General features: G+C 49.2%; 1 protein-coding gene across 1 annotated transcript; it reads left to right on the top strand.

Moving 5' to 3' along the window:
* The first annotated feature begins 18,103 nt into the window (after positions 1-18,103).
* Positions 18,104-21,087, top strand: EGR4 (early growth response 4). The gene is made up of 2 exons (XM_015863043.1): positions 18,104-18,830; positions 19,095-21,087. Exons 1-2 carry the CDS (start codon positions 18,692-18,694, stop codon positions 20,375-20,377), a joined length of 1,422 nt encoding a protein of 473 aa, XP_015718529.1. The 5' UTR covers positions 18,104-18,691; the 3' UTR covers positions 20,378-21,087.
* The last annotated feature ends 1,154 nt before the right edge of the window (positions 21,088-22,241 follow it).

A 22,241-nucleotide genomic window follows, 5' to 3' on the forward strand; every position in this document is an offset into this window, starting at 1 on the left:
GACTCGCTGCGGCACCGCGCATGCGTCAACGGTAGAGGGAGAGAGCGGGAAAGTGGGCGGTACCCGGATGTAAGTGGGGCGCTCCACAGTGGGGCTGTGTGAGGCGTTCGATTCAATGAGTTCATACATTTATAAGTGTATAAATAGTTGGAAGAGATCCTTAAATCCAGCTGGCCCCCATTCCCTGCAGTGAACAGGAGCACCCACAGCTCCAAAAGTGCTCACAGCCCCATCCAGTCTGATCGTAATGGCTGCAGGGATGGGGCATTCATCACCTCTATGGACAAGCTGTGCCTCATTGCCCTTCATGTCAAAATCCAGTCCACGTCTTCATCCTTTAATCCAGTCTACGTGTTTCCTCTTAAACATGGAACCTCATTTCCCTCATCACAACATGCCCTGCTCAAGAGTTGGTTCCCTTCATGCTCCTGCAAGGCTCTCAAGTCAAGATGAGTTCCTATGAGCATCAATGGAGGTACAGTTGGACTAGATGGTCTTTTTAGATGGATCTTAGTGGTCTTTTCCGATCTTAGTGGTTCTATGATTCCATGAGAAGGCCCTCAAGTCAAGATAGGGTCCTTACCATGCTTCCAAGACAAGATGGGGTCCTTACCATGCTTCCAAGTCAAGATGGGGTCCTTACCATGCTTCCAAGTCAAGATGGGGTCCTTACCATGCTCCCAAGTCAAGATGGGGTCCTTACCATGCTCCCAAGTCAATATGGGTCCCTACAAGGCCCCCATTAGGTCTGGATGCCATTGAGCTCTTCATGGCTCTCATTTTAAGCTGCCATGAAGGAATCAGCCCCACATTTCACACCGATGCTCCCACCGAGGCATTCAGTACAACTGCTCCCATCTGTAATGATGCTCTGTGTTTTGGCTGCTTATCAGCGAGGATGAGGGAGGAATTTCCCCTTCATTCCCATTCATCCAGCTGTGTTTTCCTTGCTTATCTTTCCTCTAAAGGACAAGGAGCAGGTGAAGCCAGAGCATCATTGATCTGACATAGCACAGTCCTTCCCCTGTAGCTTGAGAGCTATGGAGGAGTGAGAAGTCTCAAGGGTCATTGACTGAAGCTTTGCGATCCGTGCTGTGCAGACAGAGCATGATTTAATCATCCACCAACTTATTGAGCTCCCTCTCAAAAGCAATTACGCTTTTCTGGTGTTGGTAGAAGCAATATATCCAGCTGTCCATATGCATATAAATCTCAGCCATCCACCTCTCTGCGTATTGGACAGTAAATAACTGCACATCTTCATTCTCTGCTAAGCAGAGGGAAGCTGAAACAGGCTGTAGAAATAAAGGAGCTTCCACAACATTCTGCCTCCCGAGTTATTTATTCTCCTCACAGCAGTGATCTGCCACGTATCCAACGTAACATCTCCCAAAGGGCAGCGTGTGTTCATTTCTGTGACTCTGTTGATGCTGCAGTGAGTTGGGTGTTATTTTTCAGCGCCAGATCAATCCGAAGAGTAAAAATACATCAAGGGAAATATTCCTTAAAATAATTAAAATGATGACAAGAGAACATAGCTTTAAATCCAAACCCATCTGCTGGTACAAATGCAATTCATTTTGCTGGCTTCCAGGCCAGCCTTGCTTACAGATATCCCCAGAAGACATCACCTAACAGCATACAGGTAGACTTAAAGTGCTTTATATGAGCATGCATGGAGTGAGGAAGAGGCAGCAATAAGCAATAAGCAATAAATCAGCCTCCATCCTTGCTTTTGCTGGAAAACACAAGGAATAGCCTGTTTGATTTCAGTGCCATCTCCCCTTAATTACGAGGGAGAACAGAATTCAGCCCATACGTTGTGGTGCTAATAACAGTTCCAAATGCCATCGGTGAGGAAGCTTGCCATTTGCTTTCCTCAGCTGCGAATGACTGAAGGGCTCCTCTTGTCACACAATACAGAAACTCTGTCATACCCTTTATTTTTAGCAGAGCAATTCAGAGAGGGGTGGAGGAAGGGTTTTCTGAGTGTTTATCGCCTGCACATCATACAGGAAGCTGTTCACATTCTTTCTTTATTTTCTAACAATATCCAGAGCCTTACTCAGCCTGAGATGTAATATGCTAAAATCCTTCCCAATGAAATGTCACTTGAAATGAAGATCAGGGAGGAATTCAATAACAGCCCATTGCTGTGGAAGATTATCAGAGAGAAACAGGCCCAAATGACACAGCCTGCTTTGGCTTTCCCCAAAACTCCATGAATTCCAAGGGCTTTTAAAGGTGAATTATCACGTATTAGAATATATGAATGGGGAGGCTGTGTTATGTGCCAGGGTTTACTGCACTGAACACACAGGAGCTGAAACACATAGAAGAGAACTGGAGTAGGTCAAAGGGATCCTGAGGAAAGCTGGGGTAGGGTTTTTTATCAATCCAGGCCATTCTATGATTCTATGATTCTATGATTCTATGATGATTCTATGATTCTATGATGATTCTATGATTCTATGACTCTATGATTCTATGATTCTATGAAATAGACTCCAGTTTGAGGGACAGAAAGCTTGAAATTTCTTATCAGTGTTGCATAATATGTTCAATTTATATCGCACATTAGAGGGAAAAACTGCATTGGAAGGCTCTGAACCAGGGTAAAAACCAACCCCAAAGAGGATACTATGAGTAAATAAGGACACTGAAATGTTGAGCCAGAGGACTTATCACCAAGAAAGCTTTATCCTCTGAATGAGGAAGCTTAGTATCCAATAACAAGTATGAAAGGATAAGCTGGGATAAGAAAAGGAGCTTCAGCACCTTCCTCCCAAAGAGTGGGTGATGTTAAGCCCTGATTTTAAGGAAAAGGAGAATAGTTTTATCAGCCTTTTTCCAGTGACCCCAAGCAGGACGGTGCGCTGCTGGTTGTAATCCCAGCTGACAACAGACAGTGCCACTCCTGCAAGTGTCACAGTCACAGTGTGAGGACTTGTGTCTTGACTCACATGTTATGCAATCCTCCTCACCAGGAAGCTAGAAAGAACCTATTAAATCTGCCCACACAGCGTCTCTAATGCCTGAGCTGAAAGCGTTGGGAAATGATGATAGATGCATATAGCCCTTCTCCTGGTTTCAGACAAATAGGGGTTGGGGGGAGGGGGAAGGTTCCTTCAGAAAAGTGTACAACTAATTATGGATTTTCCAGCTGAGATAATGTTTGGAGGTCTGACTTTTTCTTTAATTAAATCAGAGGTTTACACCGGAACGCTTCCATTGCTGGTAGGAATCTGTAGGGAGTAGCCTTGGATTTGGTAAATCAGCTGCTTGAATAAAACCACTTGTCAAACTGAAACGTTACGTTCCTTAAATAATGTGCTAAGTTTAAACAAAAAAAAAAATAAGGTAGAAAAATAAAAAATAAGTGAATTTAGTGGGAACAAAGAGTGACAAACTGACAGTGCTGGAACCTGGAACCTTTCTGTTATGCACAGGATATATATTGCAGGAGCACCTGCAATGCACGTTCTGCCTGTGCCATCCATCAGTGCTTCAGCTCTGGGGGCAGAGGTCCACAGAATCATTTGTACCCCATCACTCATTCACAGCTTTCACTGATTCTGGAGGGACATTCAACTATTCGTAGTATCATAGAATTACCCAGGTTGGAAAAGACCTCGAAGATCATCAAGTCAACTATTGAAATGGAGTATCTCCTATAGGGGAGTTTGAATCATTGCTGCACTCCTCTAGGCTCACCTCTTGCTACTTACCCACATCTACTGCCACCTGAGATGGGGCAGACAACCTGGGATGTCTATGCAGAGGTGGTAAATCTGACACCAGACCTATGGGAGACCTGTGCCCTTATGGAAATGGACACGTGCATCTCAAGTAGCACTTGATGCCTATGTCTGGACAACAGAATTGATCCTCAGATTTTAATTGACCCGTAAGGGGAGCTTAAAAGCCTAATTCAGTTGCAGGTGTTCACATTTCTCCTCCACTCTTCCCTCTCTTCTATTTATGCCTCTCCTGCCCTTCCTTCCCACTGCAAGGATGTCCAGGCTTCATTCAACCCTGAGACCGGGATGCAGGTTGTTGGGATGGATAGGCAGCATGGCACTCACCTCAAGTGATGTTCCTGCAGTACACACTTCTAATCTGAACTCAGGAGTGTCAGCTCCCTTTATAATCTGTGGGGAAAATTCATGCTCTTTTAGGGCATGAGTCAGCTGATCTGTTTTAAGCATCTATTTTGGGATGAGATGAAGCATGCCCTCGAAGTTTCTTTCCTCTATTGACTTTAAAGGGAACCAGGGGTGATTTGCTCAAACAGAAGTACCTGTACTATAAAAGTCTATCTTTGGTCTGATGAATCCTGACACTAAAGAACAAGGGTGACTTCATCCATTAGATACTCATCCTTTTGAATTAATTCACTCAATCTTGAGTTCTGCTACCTGGCTAATAAATACACCATTAGACTCTTGCATTGCTAGCTCCTTGAAGTTCCCTCTCTTCTTAGATCTGTTTCTCCCTCATTTCAAAGCCCTTTTTACTTACCACCGTGCATCCCTCACCTTTCATCAGCATCAGTGCTTTCTGCCAGCGGTGCCAGCTTCATCTGTGCTGCTGCCCAACCTTCATGCTGGCATGCAGTTAAGCACCTTCAAACCCTTTCCCATGCCACTGCCCGCATTTTGCTGCTATTGCTGCAGAAAGCTGCCCAACAGCCTCCTGGGGTGCTGAGCTGACTTCCCGTCATGCTGGCTGACATTGTATCATTGTTTTCTTGCTTTCCTCCATCTGTCTGTTTCCATCTGTTATCTCTTGCCTTACCCTTAGTCCGTAGCCTTTGAGAGGCAGACTGCCTTTTTTATCGCTGTGTTTAGTGCAGCCCATGGTACAGCACTGTCTGTTCTGTAGGCATTTATCACTATTTTAATGATAAATAAAGGCATTTCAATGATAAATATTCAATAAAATAAGAGCAGCCTGCTCCCATCTATGGCCACCCAGCCTTCAGCTCTCAAAAGTAGGAAAAAAGGCCTTAACTTTGTATAAGACTTTACCTCTATTCCCCAAATCCTCTTCTGGGGTAATGGGAAAACCTCCATTTTAACTTTCTGATCGTCCTCAAATTACCTGCAATTATCAAACTATGAAGTAATAACACAGAGCTCTGGTTCAGATTCAGCCTTGGCTAAGAAAAGGCTGTAAGCAGACTGAGCAATTTCAATTTAAGCAAATTAACGATTTAAATTTAGCCTGGCAACGAAAGTCCTACGAATTATAAACCGTCACCCCATGTTAAATGCACAATCATCTTCTTCTCATAGTCAGGTATTATACAAAATCCTTCTCACTTGGTTTCTGACCGGTCTAAAATCATCATTTCAGCATTAGTCATGGCCATGAAATGTCTGGAAACTTACCGTGATTAACATTTTGTTTCTTACTTCATGGAAGGGCTTGGGTTTTTTTAATTGTTATTTTACCATTAAATACAGTACGGTACTATTCTTAGATAGGAACCTTTAACATTAACTGAGTTTTTATACTTAGTAAAACTAAGGGACCTACTTGAGAAACTGCCTTATTTAAATACTCAATTTAATGTTGAGTAGCAGAAGCGGGAGATGATTTGGATCTTAATGACATTAATGAAGTTGATTATTTTAGGAATGCACGCTGCCGCACAGGTTATCTATTTTAGAATGTAACAGCATCATAAATTAGACGTAGCAATTAAAGGAAAATGTAGCAAATAAATAAAAGAATCCCTGACCTCAGGAAGGAGCTGCCTCTGCATTTCCCATCATGGGAGCAGCCATAAGCTTTCCATGGTCACCCTTCCAAATTCTTCTTCTGTCATGAGTTGGGTCATCCGTTCAATGCAGGACACAGACGCTGAGCTCCCCACTGTGCAAAAGCCTTCCTTGAAGACGTGCACTTGGCTTTGACACTCTGATAGCTGAAGATCCTGGCCATTCTGTTGTTATACGACATGTAGAGTTCATGTGATGGTGCCATTAACTTGGCACCAGAGCCAACCTTGGTGCAGAAGATGCCCACCAAGTCTCAGCCATCATCAATTCTGAGTCACCTGCACCCGCTGCATCTCGCTGATGGGTTCTGGTTGGGTTACAACATGCTCTTATCAGCTGGTGCTGACAGCCTGCTGCTCATCTGCACCATCAGGAGCACCGCTGGGACTGCAGGCCCAGGGCTAGGGGCAATAAAAGAAATGGGAGATGAATCAAAATGAAAGGTGATCGATAAAAAGTCTAATTGCACTGATAGTCTCATCTGTCAAACTAACAGCTCACCCTTAATGTTTTTTTTTAACAATAATAACTGTTTGTACTTAAATAACATCTCCTAAATGTGGTTTTTCTAAGGTTTCAAAGCCCAGTACAGCCATGTGAAGCAGGTGAGAATTCATGTTGAATATTGCTATCGTCGCTTCTTCATTCTGCAAGCAGAGGAGCTGGCAGAGCTGGCTACATGCTCTCAGCCCCGCAGGCGAAATGATATCTGCTCTGCACAAACTGACTTCCTTGCACAGCTTCTCCGTCTGCAGCACGGCAGGCATGGAGCACAGCCAGGAGGGCTTGGGACACTTCTTGCCAGGATCCTGACCTGCTTGTCCCCCCCCTGTGAGCACAGTCCACTCTGCTTCTAATCCAATGTCATCTGCACGGTGCTGTGGCTTCAGGTAGGATGTTCACAGTTGGCTTTGCCCTGCTCAGAGCTGTTCCAGATGACCACCTACTTTGTCGGTGTTTAAAGACAGTGATGGAGATTGGGAAGAAGTGTTAGTAATGCATTTGTATCCCTGTGTTATAGATAACTATAGAACATGTTACCCAGTGAGGTGGTACATACCTGGTCCCTAGAGACATCTAAGACAGGGCTCTGAGCACCTGATGGTGCTGTGGGTGCCCCTGTTCATTGCAGGGAGTGGAACCAGATGGCCTTTAAAAGGTCCCATCCAACTCAAATGACTCTACGATTCTACGGACTCCTAGTAGTGCTTCAATATCTTAATCATCCTGGTTGGCCCTATGTTGGATTCTTTTTAATGGAGACAAAGCCATGTTCAAAGCCAAGTCCTTCAAATTCTCACTTTCAGACCCTGGCCTTCCTATGAAGTCATAGAAATCATAATAAGTAAAATAACAGAATCATAGAATATCCCAAGTTGGAAAGGACCCATGAGAATCATCGGGTCCAACTCCTGGCTCCATTCAGGACAATTCAAAGTGGTGTTATGTGAGTCAGTCTTTTATTTATTCATTTATTCATTCATAGTTATGATGTTATGTGTGTTATCCCAGCTGTGGTCCAACAAATAAATTGCTCTCCTTGGACTACAAGCATGAGAAACACCACTTTATCTATACTGGTAGTAAACAAGCAGATCAGCTGGACCTTGGGCATGATAAGGATGGGTTCGGGTTGGGCTTGGGGATCTTAGAGGCCTTTTCCAACCTTAACGGTTCTATATTGCAGAGAGTCGTCAGCACCTCATTTATATCCCTGAAATCCCAACACAGAGGATTAAATTTATAGCCCATCCCCACCTATTGACCCGTATGTTCAATGTGAATCACTTTGGCTATGCTCCTTCAATGTCCTCTTATTCTCCCCTGCTCCTTTCAATACAGAAACAAATCTAAAACTGTGATTGACTAAAAATGCACTTTACTCCCTCTCTTGCCTCTTCAGATGTTGCCAGGCTGGCTTTTCACACGCTTGCATTGTCAGAGCCTGTTATAGAGAAGCATGATGCTGACTTCTGTCTGGCAGGTCACTCTCAGTGTGGGAGTTTGTGAATCCACACTTGAAAAGTGTAAGATGTCCGTCCTAATTCCTTGAGACATCTGTGAGCCCGGCTTCCTTGGAAACAAGGCTTAGGTGACTGCATCCTGCCTATGCGTGCATTTCTCTTTTTGTTTATCTTCCTGATTTAAGAGGGATAAAGTAATAACTGGCTGATAGCCATTGGTAAGCTTGCAACCAAATGTTGTGAATTGCCCAGCCACAGGAGGTTTTTTATAGAGTCTGTTAATTAGAGCCTCCTGAAACACCGGGGGATCCAATTATGAGCTACAGCTCTGTAGGACATCAGGCTTCACTGGTTCTGCTGATCACTGCCCACCTCATTCACTTACATGGCTCATCGCTCTTTGTGGGCAAAGCTCACTTTGCATGGAGGCCTCATATTCCCAGTGTTACACTCAAAATAAACCTGAGTTAACCTGAGTTACCTGCCAGGCAAGCTTAAACAATGGTTTGTGCCCACCGTAGTGCTCTTTCTTTGCAGCCACCATGCAGATGTCCACGCTGAATGGAAGACATTGGTCCAGCCTCGCTCATTCAGAGGAGCCTCTGCACTTTTGGATCCAGTTCATGATCTACAAGTAGAATATGAAGTCAAATAGGCAGCCACCCAGCTCCTCATATAGCCCACATGGATCCCATACCAAGCCAGAGCAGAAATTCAGCCCAAGAAACAGCCTGCGGTGGGAAATAAGAAGCTGGAGATCTGGGCTGAAACTAGATGGTCTTTAAGGTCTCTTTCAACCCAAGATCTCTATGATTCTACCACCATCCTGCCACCACCTGCCTGTAATGCAACCATCCTCATCTTCCAGAGCCTTCTTTATTTGTGACTTTACCATCCCACTTCCATCACCTTTCTTGGTTTCTCTCCCCCCTGCACTGCCCTTTTATTTATTACTTGGTTTTCAATTCCCCTCTCCGTGCCCCTGATATCCCAACGCTAAATCCTTGATCCCTCACAGTGATGAACGCTCCCATTTTGCCAACCTGTGAATCATCCTGGCTGGTTCAGCCACACACAAAGCACACGCCGTTATTCTTGGACACCACGTTGTACGAAGGAAACGCGTCCCCTCAGATTGCTTTCCCGGTTGCCGTTTTTGGCTACAGGATCAACCTGAATTTGCATGCAAAAATTGGGTAGCCAATGTGCTGTGGGCGTGTTGCAGTTTGCAGTAATTTTATCAGCACGATTGCTGTATCTTTCCATCTGTGAAGCAGATGGAAATCCACTATACTAAGGTTTTAGAAGCTCGGAATTGGTCTCCTTTGGAAATCCATACAACCCAAGTTGTTGTGAGACAAAGCCTGCTTCACCTGAACCAGAAGACCCAGGAAACCCACCTCCTCCAGATGAGAAGGCAACTGTTTGGGGACTCATTCACAGCTGAAGCAGAGTTGGATCGTAAAGGCTGGAATATATCCATGTTCTTGGCCTTTAGGCAAGGCAACGGCCAGGAGAAAACAGTGCAGACAAGTAGGAGGGGTTGCTCGTGTTTCAACATTTTGCCTATTAGAGCTTTGCAAGACATCACTGATGCTGAATGTTTAACTAAAATGAAGTTTGCTTTGAGGAACAAAGCTAAGGAACCCGTTGTTGTAGATAACATATATGGTCCGTTGCCGGTTCCTTTGGCCCCTGCTCTGTTCATTGAGGCTTTTCCCATTTCCAACGCCCAATTTCAGGTGCTCAGAACTTCTGCCAAAGTGAAATCGTTTGGGCAAGAAATATCTGGGACAAATGTTTCTCTCCAGCTGTAAAGTTTCAGATGAAACAGTTCTGTGGTTTTTGGGAATGAAGGGAAGAAAAGAATATGTTGTTTAGTTGGATTAAAAAGCATTTTGGAATCTTCTCAGACGTGGGATGCTCAGGGAGATCCCTATCCTGCAAAAATCCACCTGAACGTGCTCAGGGAGGTGGATGCCTTCAACAAACCCTTTTGTTTTTCTCCTTGTGTTCAGTCAGATTTATGGCAGCTTTGCAGACAGGATCTGTGACTGTTTTGCCCTGGTTGAGTCTATCTCAGCCCTCCACAGCTCCTGAGTGTGAACAACACGCTCTCTGCTGCCTGCTCCAACTCCTGTGTTAGGAATACAGCAGCTCAGGAGAACCTTCATGGCCAGTTCCAAGAATGATATGGGCAAGAGCTGACATGAAAGCAGGATTCTGCCCACCTCTTCCCAAGGCATCACGATGGGGTGAGGTCTGTGTCTCTCACGTAGGAGGAACAAAGAGGTAGGGAGGGATAGGTGAGGTAGAAAGGAGGCAGGGTTTGCAATTAGAACAATAGAATGGCCTGTGTTGAGAAGGACCACAATGATCACCTGGTTTCAACCTCCCTGCTATGTGCAGGGTCACCAGCCACCAGACCAGGCTGCCCAGAGCCACATCCAGCCTGGTCTAGAATGCCTGCATTCTCTATAACTAGCCTCATTGTAGGACCAGGACCTCATGGTGTGTACCAGCTCCTGTAGCTCTGACACCAGCTGGTGTCATCCTGATGATTTCTGGCATTTCCTACCCGGGGCAAACTATCCTGCAACGCTGTGTGCTGTGCAAGCTGGAGGCAGATGCTGTTTGTGTTGCTGTGGGAAAGCTCCCTGTGAATGGCAGAAAAATTGGAAGCGTTGATTAGAAGCATTTAGCATACGCACTACATAGCTTGCATTCCAAATTATCCTGATCTAACAAGTGCTGGGGGTGATAATGAAGAGCTATATAGACATTCTGGCAAAGAGAGCCGTAGGGTTTTGACCAGGTCTCAGGGCTGAGAGCCTCGGCTTTCGGTCTTCTCTGGGAGAGTAATTCAACCCCAGCCAAGTGTTATGAGTCAGATCTTCTGTCGGTGTCAACCACTTGGCTCCAGCGCCGGGCTTGGCTCTGCAATGGGGATCAAAATGCAATGCCTGTTTTTCATGAAGCTAAACATGACAAAGGGGAAACAAAACCTGATGGTCGAAAATAAAACATTCCATGCTCTGTTCAGGCAGGAGCAGGACAGGAGCAGCATACAGAGAGGGGTTGTGTCATCATTGAGAGCAAGGAGGGAGGGCAGAGCCGTGGTGTCTGATATGGCACATGTTTGGGGCATTGCCTATGGATCACCGCAGGAACATCATGGAAGTGCCAACAAAATGGGGTCCATTTCATGTCCTTGGAAAACAAAGCACGTTTCCTCCTCTGAAACATCCATGCTTCCAGTTTGCTGGGGGCATCTGACCTTTTGCTATCACTGATCGGATCTGAATTCTAAAAGGAGAAGGAAAAACAAAAGAAAATGTCATGTGGAAGTTAAAGTAGAGCGTACCAGTGTGTTCCATGCCAAAGCTGGCTCTGCTTCCAACAAAAGAGTGAGTTGCTGTGATCATATTTGGGCCCCGAGGACAGCTGGGTTATAGTATCAGAGAATCACAGAATATCCCAAGTTGGAAGGGACCCATAAGGGTCATTGAGCCCAACTCACGGCTCCAGACAGGGCAGCCCAAAAATCAGATTGTATGATTGAGAGCATCATCCAAACACTTCTTCTGCCTAGGACAAACTGGAAAGTGAGTGTTCTCTGTGGCTGCATCCTCATCCTTGAGGTTCTCATCAGGAACAGCCTTTTCATGCTGGAAAGGAGTGTTTGCTTTTTGCAGGGATGCATTGGTTTGGGGATGTTTCCTAAGCAGAGATTTAATAGAAATGTCTCTGCTCAGGGACATGGCTTTCTATTTCTATTTGTCTATTGCCCCACAGTTCCTTACAGCAGACTCAGCTCCTTCTTCTGCTTATTTTTAGTCTTGAACTGGAGCAGCAAAGGAGAAGCCAGCAAGAGCTGAGCATGCATCTGTCACCACCTGCTGTCACAGCACCCAGACCTGGGTTTATCCCCTGCCACACTGTGTTATCTCCAGCAATAACATCCCACTTACCTAAAAACATCAAAACAGGAAGTCCACACTACCAGCATGCTGCAGTCTTATCCCTGCCATCGCTGCATCAGCACAAGCTTCTCTTGTCAGGGTTTCTATGGAGACTTGCAGTGTCCTAGCAGGTGCCTGCTCCACACCCATTAATTGTCCACTCTTGTTAATGGTCATCAATGAGCCATAGCAAGATGAATCCTACCCTGTCACACTGCAGTAAGGCAGGATTCCTACTGTTCCATCCATAACTGTGGGCACCAAGCAATGAAATTCTCTACCACTGCCCACTGGTTGGGTTTGTTTAATTCTTAGGGGTCTTTTCCAATAACTTAATGACTCTATGATTCTAAGTCCAAGGCAGGGGATGCTGGGAGGTCACAAGGTGCCCAAGAGGGTGGGTGTCCTTCCTCCTGCACCTCAGCAATGAAATACTTTCCTGCAGCAGCAGCACAGACTCTGTCACTTCAATTGAAGCTAAAGGGCCACAGAGACCCTTTGGCAGTGGCTGCTGATGAGTGCCTGGAGGAGAGTACGTTCATCTGCACTTGTGTTCCCCTGCCGTCTCCTTCCAGGTGCTGGCAATCTGTAGCAATTGGCTTCAAAATGCAGCTTCAGACATATTGAGGAGTAGGCAAAACCAGCTTTCCCCCATGGCATTTTTCCAATGAGGGTTTTGGGGTAAGAAATGCTTTCTAACTTATATATCTGTGAGTAACACTTGTGACAATTGTCTTTGGGATACGCGCTGAGATCACGATGCTGTAACCACAAGCAACACATCAGAACCTGATAGATGGATTTGCCTTCTCCAGCAGCTGATGGTGACAGCACTAAAATTTAGTTGGAAGGAAGGATTGATGGCACAGAAAGGCAGCTTTTGGGGGCTGATGGTTTTATTTTACGGAGAGGAGAGTTCATATATCTTTGTGCTGCTCTGATTAATGATTCTGGGGAGCATCCTGGAAGCATTGCTGCAGAAGAGCAGTGAGCTGGTCAAGGGAGTGAATAACTCTCACTAATGAGAGCACTGGAATAAATTCAGGTACCTCCTGCAATCAGAAGGCATGGTTAGAAAAGCAGAACAGTCTACACGAAGCGTGGCTTTGGCCACTGTTTGTGCACCAGGCTCTCTATATGTCCTTGTCTGTGCCACTTGGTTTGCACCAGTGGTTGCAGAATTAGTGCTGCTGGCATGGAGTCTATCAAGAGTGTCCTCTGCCCATTCCCAGCTCCTATGGGCACTGGGAGATCATGGAATCATAGTCATTAAGGTTGGAAAAGACTTAAGTTCCCCATGCCCAACCCCAATCCATCCCACCATGCCCATTGACCACATCCCTCAGTGCTTCATCTCCATGGTTTATGGACACCTCCAGGGATGCTGACTCTCCCTGGGCAGCCAGGGGAGAAGAACCTTTGTCTAATATCCAATTTGAAATGAAATGATGGTGGCTGGATCTCAAAACCTACTGGATGCCATGGAGAAAGGGATAGGTGGAGCTGAGCCAGTGCAGAAGGCTTTGCTCCTTGCCCCAGGCACAGAAATGTGCTCCATGTGAACCAGACAGCACTGCAGCCAGCAGAGCCGTTCTTATGTGTCCTTCCTTAGAGGGATTTTATTCTAATGGTTTGTTAATGAATGCCTTTATCTGATGGCAAGGCAGCTCTGTTTCAGGATGGTGGCAGCCTTCATGTCATGCTTGGGGCATCTCCGCTGCCTCGCATTGCCCTGGGATGAGAGAAGACAAAAGGCAGCCGGGCTTATCCTAGGTGGGCTGGGAGCCAGGCAGCTTAACAAGGATGGAGCTTAATGCTGCTGCTTCATTTCAGGTTTTGAGATCCTGGTCAAAGCTCTCTGGAATGAGAAGTCACAAAATGAAGCAGTTCAGTGGTTTAAGCAATGCTTTGTTAAACAATATACTGCGTTTTTAGATCTGATGAAAAACCAGCGTGAGAATGAGTGGAGAAAGGCTTATTTGGGGCTCAATGAATCATTTCATTCAGGCTGGAAGGAGGGCTTGCTTCAAGTGCCTGCAGCTTCCCATCAGCGTGCTGCTAAGACAGAATCTTAAAGGAAAATGTGAATTTGGAAAGAAATGGAGAAAATCAACCCCTCCTGCTTTATTGCCAGGAAGGCAGGTGGGCTGCCTGCTCCCAAATTGGAGGGGTTTCACCCCAAAGATGGCTCAACAGCAAGCATGCAGGAGATGCAAGCCAGAAAGGGTAAGGTCAGGAAGAGACAGCGCCATAGCCGAGCACCCAAAGAATATGGTGATATGCAGCAACATAAAACCCAGAGGCAGATAGCCATCCGCCCTGACCTCCCGCCAGGCTCAGCTCTGAAATTCCAGCCAGCAATCCTCACTCGTGCTGGGTAGTGATAAAAAAAGCCCTTTTGGCAGACATTTCTCAGAGCCTCACGCGCTGCCGTAGCCATCAGAAGGAAGGTGCTCGTGGGCAGAAGCCCTCAGAGGTATCCGTGGTGGTGCAGGTGATCTCCTCGACCTCTCCGTGTCACTGAGCCCTGTCACTGAGCATCCTCTCTGCAGAGCTGGGAATGGGTTCGATGCAGAGACAGCAGGGCTGGTCGTGTGCCAGTTGCCATGGAAATGCAGAGCGATGTGTTTGGGAAGTTTCCCTGGAAGGGCACATGTAGCTGGTTGGAGGAGAGATGTGGGGTGAGGAATGGAGATCTGGCAGTGGGGTAGCGACCCGTCAACGTGTCACCCCCAGTGGATGACCCAGGAGGAATCGTTGCTCCATCCATCACAACCTGGGACATCCAGCAAATCACAGCATCACAGCACACCTTGGGTTGGAAGGGACCTTAAAGATCATCCAGTTCCAACCCCTAAATCATAGAACTATGGGTTGGTTGACTTGAAAGGCACCTTCAAGAACACCCAGTTCTAATCCTTAAACCATAGGATCATAGAATCAAAGCACAGCATAGGTTGGAAGGGACCTTAAAGCCCACCCAGTTCCAACCCCTAAATAACAGAGTCCTGGAACCATAGAATTGTGGGCTTGGAAAGCACCTTGAAACCCATCCAGTTCCAACCTCCAAATCATAGAATCATAAAATCATAGAATCATAGCATGGCCTGGATTGGAAGGGATCTTAAAGCTCACCCATTTCCAACCCCCAAATCCTGAGAGCGTGTTCGAAATCAACAGGAAGAGAGGTATATTTACCAAAACCACTCCTCATCTCACAGCACGGAGGGTTCAGAAAGGAATTGGACAGTGGGGAAAAAAACACAAAGGGCTGTTACATATAAGGTATTGGTCTAATGCAGGAGCCATGAATATCTGGGGTGTGGAAGAAGGCACATATGGGTTATCTTTTTCCCTGAATATAATCTATGAGTTCATAGGACGAAGTCTGGCTGTTGCAGTGGCACTGCCATGAACCAGTGCTCAGCCCATCCCCTTGGGAAGATGGATTCCAACCTCAGCTTGAAGGCAAGGCCCTGGCACAGGTTGCCCAGAGCTGTAGGTGCCCCATCCCTGGAGGTGCTCAGGGCCAGGTTGGATGGGGCCCTGGGCAGCCTGATCTAGTGTGGAGTAACCAGCCCACAGCAAGGGCTGGGGCTGGGAGGGCTTTAAGGTCCCTTCCAACGCAACCATTCTATGACTGTGACAGGAGTCATAGGGAAGAGCCCAGATCATGCCCCTAAGGGTGAAAACTGAAGGAGAAATGGGACAAACTCAAGAGTTAGAACTTCATTTCCATGCTGTAGACCCACTGGGAAACATCAGGACCTGAAAACTGGGGCAAGATCTGTGCTCCATTTGTTCCCCCTCAAAGCAGGGAGAGAGCTGGCCCTGGTGCATGGATTTCCTCCCCGTCCTTCTGTGACGACACAGTTCACCATAGGAAGGCTATCCCACATTCTCCGGAGCCAAGTGCCACTCTGTGCACCAAAGCCTGGTGCCAGCAGCCAGCCCCAGGGCCTGGCTGTGCTCCCAGTCACGTTTTCCATGACCTCATGCACTTCATTGGAGCCATCTCTGGCGGTGTCACCTCCCTGCTCGGAGCCCATGAGCCAACACAGCCACAGTCCCCAATGGGAGCTGCCAACAAAGAGAGTCATTTACAGATTTCAGAACTGATTTTCTAACAACAATCGGTTTTTGCTTCTCTCATTCTAAGCAGAATTGGGTAAATAGGGCCATATCCACACCACTCCAGCCACCCCTGTGTGATTAGCAGCAGGTATGGTGGGGATGGGTTGATGGTTGGACTTGATGATCTTAGGGGTCTTGTCCAACCTTAACCATCCTGTGTCTCTGCAGACAACACAGCATCGTTTTCCTGCCTCAAACTGAAACACCACAACTACTTTAGAATATAAAAGTGGAGCATTTTTTTCTATCTCCAGGAGAAAAGGTCCTCAGAAGAGTGACGGCCCTACCCTAAGATCCCGCATCCCCCTGCACAATGCTGACAAACCAGATCCAGCTCAGCACATCCAAATAAAATGAGTGGAAATATGTTTGGTGACCCTGCACATAGCAGGGAGGGTGAAACTAGATGGTCGTTGTGGTCCTTTGCAACCCAGGCCATTCTATGGTTCTATGATTGATTCTACGTGGTGCTGAGGAACATGGTGGGGATGGGTTGGGGTTGTTTTGTTTCCATCCCCAACCTCACAGCCTGTTTTCTGATGCTACCTGAATCACCAGATGGGCTTAATGCTTCTTTGCACCTCTCTGCCATAGATCTCAGTGCATTTTATGGAGCAAAATGTGGGGAAGCACTGCTAGACACATCTGAGAGTGCTTTGACCAAGGTGACGTGGTGATTCATGGCCCAGCCAGGAATAGCACTGCACCCTTATTTGATCCCATGGGTACAGCCATGGGCATCCAGCATCCAAGCCATGCATCTGCAAACACACAGCTGGGAACCAGGGACACGTCCCTTCCTGGCACAGGTTGCCCAGGGAGGTGTTGGGTGCCCCTTGGAGGCATTCAAGATGAGGCTGGATGGGGCTCTGAACACCTGATGGAGCTGTGAGTGCCCCTGTTCATTGCAAGGAGTTGGACCAGATGGCCTTTAAACGTCCCTTCCAACTCACACCATCCCATGGTTCTATAATTCACAACCCCTTTGCAGCTTTCTCCTTCCCACCACATCCTGGATGAAGTGCTCATGGCCAACACTGACCTTCCCATTGGCTGTGAATGCTGTCATACAACTGTTTTCTAGCGGGCTCCAAATCACCTTGAAATAAGCCTTCCCAAACCAACCGTGCTCAATATCAGCTCATCAAGGCTCAATGGCCACTCTTGCAGGGCTGGGCTCTAAATCCAGGTTGCTCTTGGAAAGCTGAAAATGTGGAAAACTGAAAAGTTTGGGAAATTGGAAATCTCCAAATGATGAAGCTGGACAAGCAGGTTTTCTTCAACACAGGTTATGGGATGCTGAGAGCAGCATTGGGAAGAGCCTTCCAAATCAATGCTTGTATCACACATCTACCCTTAGAACATCCCATTGGGTGCATCCATGGGGTCTGTGGGGTCAATCTGCCTTTTCCCAGCCTGAATCCATGCCCGTGGCACTGTGCTGGGTGGGATCCATGTACATGGAGCGGGAGGAGCTGCCCGCAGCCTTTGGCTTCTTGCCCCATCGCAGCCGGGATCTGAGTGCCAAATGCCAGCAGAAAAAGGGAAAACGTTGCAAAAACCAGGAAAGGAAGGAGGGGGGGAGAAATCTCAAACCCGGCACCTTTCACGCTTCTAGAAGGAACAAGAGCAACAAAAGGCATTCACGGGGAAAAAAATAGCAGAAGGCGAATAAGAGCCTGGGGAGATGTAAATCTGGAATAACAGCAGCCCACGTTGGGAGCGGAGCCAGATTCCAACACCCGGGGCTTCATCCGGAGGGAGCTGAGTCCTAATAGTGGGGCTGGGGGGGTTCCCATGGGACACACTGTGTGTGTGTGTGTGTGTGTGTGTGTGATTGCACTCGATGGGGAGCGGGTTTGCATCCAGATAACATGGAAGCGCGTGTGAATGCACACGGATACAGGTACACGCGCATCGGCTCGTATCGCTACGCGCATAAATAGATGCACAAGGATGTACAAGCACACGGAGAGGGCACGGACACACACAAATGGACCGCGGCTCTGCAGCCCCTGCACAGCCCGCAGTGATGGATTGAGATATCGAGATTGATAGTTCAAAAGAGAGAGAGGAGAAAGGAAAAGGGGGGAGGGGAGGGGGGGAAAATAGAGAGAGAAAAAAGAACCGAGAGAAAAAGAGGAGGGAGGGGTGGGGGGAGGGAGGGGGCAGCGCGTCACGGGAGAGATTTCCTTATTGGGACTCCCTAGCCTACATCCTGAGTCCATATACGGGCATTTACGTCACGGCAGCCTCACTGGGGACTCCAGAAATGGCTGCGGCGGAAGGGTCGGAGCAGCCCCGCTGCAGCTATAAAGGGGGTGGCGGGGAGGGAGAGCCGGGTGTCCGCACGGGCTGCGCTGCTCCGCCGGCCCCCTCACACCCCCCGGGCACGGAACCCCCGGCCGAACCCCCAGCACCGCCCCGAGCCCCCCCCGGCACCCTCCTCCTCCTCACCCCTCGGATTGCCCTACGGCATCCCGCAGCGTCTCTCTAGGATTGTTCCCAGCGCTTCGCTGCATCCCCTGGCACCTTCACCGAGCACCCCAAGCACCCCCTGCATCACCTCAAGCATCCCCTGCATTGCTCAGAGCATCGCACAGGGCAACACGGAGCATCGCCCGGATAAACCCAAGCATCCTCCTGGAGCACCCCGAGCATCCTCTGCATAACCCTAAGCATCCTCCAGAGCATCCCGAGCACCATCCGGATAACCCCAAGCATCACCTCGAGTACCGCAGAGCATCCTCTGGATAACCCAAAGCATCCCTGGAGCAACCCCTCCTGGCTCATCCGGTGCTTCCCTCAGCCCATTCCATCTGATCCATCCCTGCATCCCAGGGAGATGCTCAACGTGATGGATTTCTCCTGCTCGGACCCGTTGTATTCCAAGTACGAGGAGAGCTGTGAGATGAAAGCCGGGGACCTGCAGGGTTTGGGGCAGCCTGAGCAGCAACTTCTGGAGGAGGCCGAATTCCTTGGAGGTAAGGGCAGGGCCGGGAGCACCCTGCTGGGACTGCATTCCTCAGCCTGGAACCGTGCACATCCCCCTCCTCTGCCCCCAGCCCCTGGCTGTGGGTCTGGCAGTGCCCAGGGTGGGGGTGGGGGGGTGAAGCCCAGAGCTCCCCCTGCATCCCTGGGTGGGGGGGGGGACACGCAATGATGCACCATCAGACTCCCTCTGTTCCCCCGTGTCTCCCTGCCTGTACCCCTTCATCTCTGTAACGCTGTCCCTTCTGCGTTCCCAGGTGAGCTGCTGGAGTACCCCCCCCTGGGCAGCCAGCTGTCCCCCTCGCTCAGCTACACCGGCAGCTTCTTCATCAAGGCTGTGCCGGAGCACCCCCAGGACCAGGAGTCCCTCTTCAACCTGATGTCAGGGATCTTGGGCATCTCTCCCTTTGCCACCTCCGAGGGTCACCAAAGACACCTGGATGCACTCTATCCCTGTCCCGAGGTGGCACCCAACCAGATGGACCTCTATCCCAGCTGCCAGCCCGAAATGAATGGCTCCATGCAAACCCCCTTCACTGAGCAGAGCTACGGCAGCTTCCCCTCTGCGGACACCGTGCACCCGCTGCAACCTCAGCCCTCCTTGGGAACCACCTCCCAGTGCTTCTTTGAGAGCAAGCTGCTGGACACCAAGCAGGACATCAAGCTGCCCTCCAGCTCCACTGCGCTGGATAAGTTCAAAGCCCCCTGTGCCCAGTGGGAGCCCATCACCCCACATCAACCCTTCCTGCCCACTGGCTTCCATCCCACAGAGACCTTCCCAGTGGGGGAGAGCAGCCAGGCCATGTTCCACCCATTGGGCTCCAAGATGGAAAACGCGCTGACCATCAGCTGCCAGGCAGAGCTTGGAAGCCTCACGGAGGATCCTGCCTGTTTCCCCAGCACCAATTTGGGTTTTGGCTGCGAGCCGGAGAACTTTGCCGACACCAAAATCCATAACCTCCCTGCCCAGCTGATGTCGGAGTTTGACTCTTCCCTGGCACAACCCGAGGTCCTTCCAGGTCTGATGGGTTCCACCGAGATCCTCCATCCCCATCCCTCACCCTCTGTGCCCCCCACGGACTTTTTAGGCCACCCCGTGCCATCCTCTGTCCCCTCCCTGCTGCCCACCCCTCCTACCTTGGCCGAGCCCAAGAAGAAGACGCGCCGCACCAAGTGCTCTTCCAAATGCTTCTGCCCCAAACCCCACGAGAAAGCCTTCGCCTGCCCAGTGGAGAACTGCGTGCGGAGCTTCGCCCGCTCCGATGAGCTCAACCGGCACCTGCGGATCCACACGGGTCACAAACCCTTCCAGTGCCGCATCTGCCTGCGCAACTTCAGCCGCAGCGACCACCTCACCACCCACATCCGCACGCACACGGGGGAGAAACCCTTCTCCTGTGACACCTGCGGGCGGCGCTTCGCCCGTAGCGATGAAAAGAAGAGACACAGCAAAGTCCACCTGAAGCAGAAAGCGCGGACGGAGGAGAAGCTCAAAGGGTTGGGGTTCTTCTCGGTGGGTCTCTCCTTCGGCACGCTGTGAAGACACAATGTTGGCGATGGGAGATGGTGTTTCCCCATACGGGACGTCGAACGTCCCATGGAAGAGCATCCCGTGGTGGGAACATCCCATGGTGGGAGCAACCTGGGGTGGCCCTATACATGGAGCAGCCATGGAGAAGGTGACAGAGATGGTGCTGTAGTGGGAGCACTGGGAGGAGAGGTTCAGGCCAGGGCAGTGCTGGACAGCGACTCACATCATCATGGAATCACAGGATCCTTGTGGTTGGAAAAGACCTCTAAGATCACCAAGTCCATTTGCCACCAAGACTTTCCACCATTACCACTGACATCAACACCTCCAACCAACGGAGCCATCTCCAACCCACAGAGACTGAGTCGTCCCTACAGCTCCTCTTCCAAGGAGGAAAAGAGGGCAAAATATGCTGTACAGAAGGGGATTACCCACAGTTTTTATACCCATGGACACATCAACTGGGGCTGCTTTTACAGCCAGCTGTGCCTCACCCGCACTGCACGTGGCATTCACAGCACACCAAGTGTTTTCCCAATGGAAATCAATGGCAGAGGAGCCGGCGCCGCATGGCTTCGTGATGGAGAGCAGTGGTGCCCCTTCGGAACGGTGATGGTCGTCATTACCATTATAAATATCTTCCTGTTTGTAAAAAGAATCTATCAGGACTACTGCAGAGATGTGTCTATTTTTATAATTAAAGCTTTGTTCCGATCTGAGCTCTCTCTGCCTTTCAAAGCCTGAGCAGCAGCCGACGGCTGTGGGATTTCTGCTGCGTTTTTTGACCTTTAGCTGCCACGTCATGATGGGGGAAAGGGGGGGGGGAAAGTGCCCAAGTAACTGAGCATGGAGGGGAAACCATCAGCAGGGGTGGAAAACCCATCAGAGGGGATGGCCTTCATCCCCCTGTCACAGGGTGGGCGGCTCTGTCCCAAGGCAGAGTGGGGAAGGGGCCCTTTGCAAGGAGGACGCTGTGGTTCTGGGTTGCTCTGCAGGGAGAGATGTGGCTGCGGATGCTGTGCCCTGGGCACCAGCCCAGCGCTGCTCCTGGAGGGATTTGTCCTACTTGGAGCCCCACGGTCGGCTCAGCCTCAGGCTGCCCCAACCTGTGGTCCCTGCAGTATTATGGGGGTGTGCTGTGGGATGGACACAGCATCCTGGGGGGCTCAGTGTAAAAGGATGCGTCCCTCTGGGCACCAGCAAGGCTTGGGTAGAGGGGGATGAGGAGACAGCCCACAAGAAATGGGGGAAATGGGCCTCAGGGATCGAGGTTATTTTTCTCCTCGTTACCATCCCAGAAAACTGGGAATCTCAGCCAAAACTGTGTTATGGACAAACAGAGATTTCCCCCTCCATCCTCTGTATCCCTCAGCCCTCCCAGACATCTGGGCTGCAGCCTCATCCTTCCAGGGATGAGGGACACCATTATCCCATGTTTCTGCCCCACAGAACCCACTGTCCCACATCATGGGGTGGGAAGTGAGGTTGGGATCTTGGACAGAAGGTCCTTTAGGGCTGCATAGAGGTGGGATGGGGGCAGTTGTACCTGGTGCCCTAAGTCCTAAATGTCCCCTTGGACCTATCCTTAATCTTAGCCCTTCATTGGCACCCAGGGGTGCTCATCCCCTCTGGCCTTGTTCCTGCTGGCACCCACTGCAATGCTACACCAGGAGGGGACACACACAATTCCCCTACGCCACTCAGCCATGCATCATGCATGAGGCTTTATTAATACCCCTCCCAAAGTGCATCTATTATTGACGAGAGCCTGAAAGCTCTGCAAGAGCTCTGGGCTCCATAAAGCCTCCAAGCTCTGCTCCGAGTCCAGAGCTGCCAAGGGAGGAGGGAGGAAGGGATGGAGGATGCAGCTGAC

This window comes from Coturnix japonica, chromosome 4 (genome assembly GCF_001577835.2).
Source record: "Coturnix japonica isolate 7356 chromosome 4, Coturnix japonica 2.1, whole genome shotgun sequence".
NCBI classification, from domain to species: domain Eukaryota; kingdom Metazoa; phylum Chordata; class Aves; order Galliformes; family Phasianidae; genus Coturnix; species Coturnix japonica.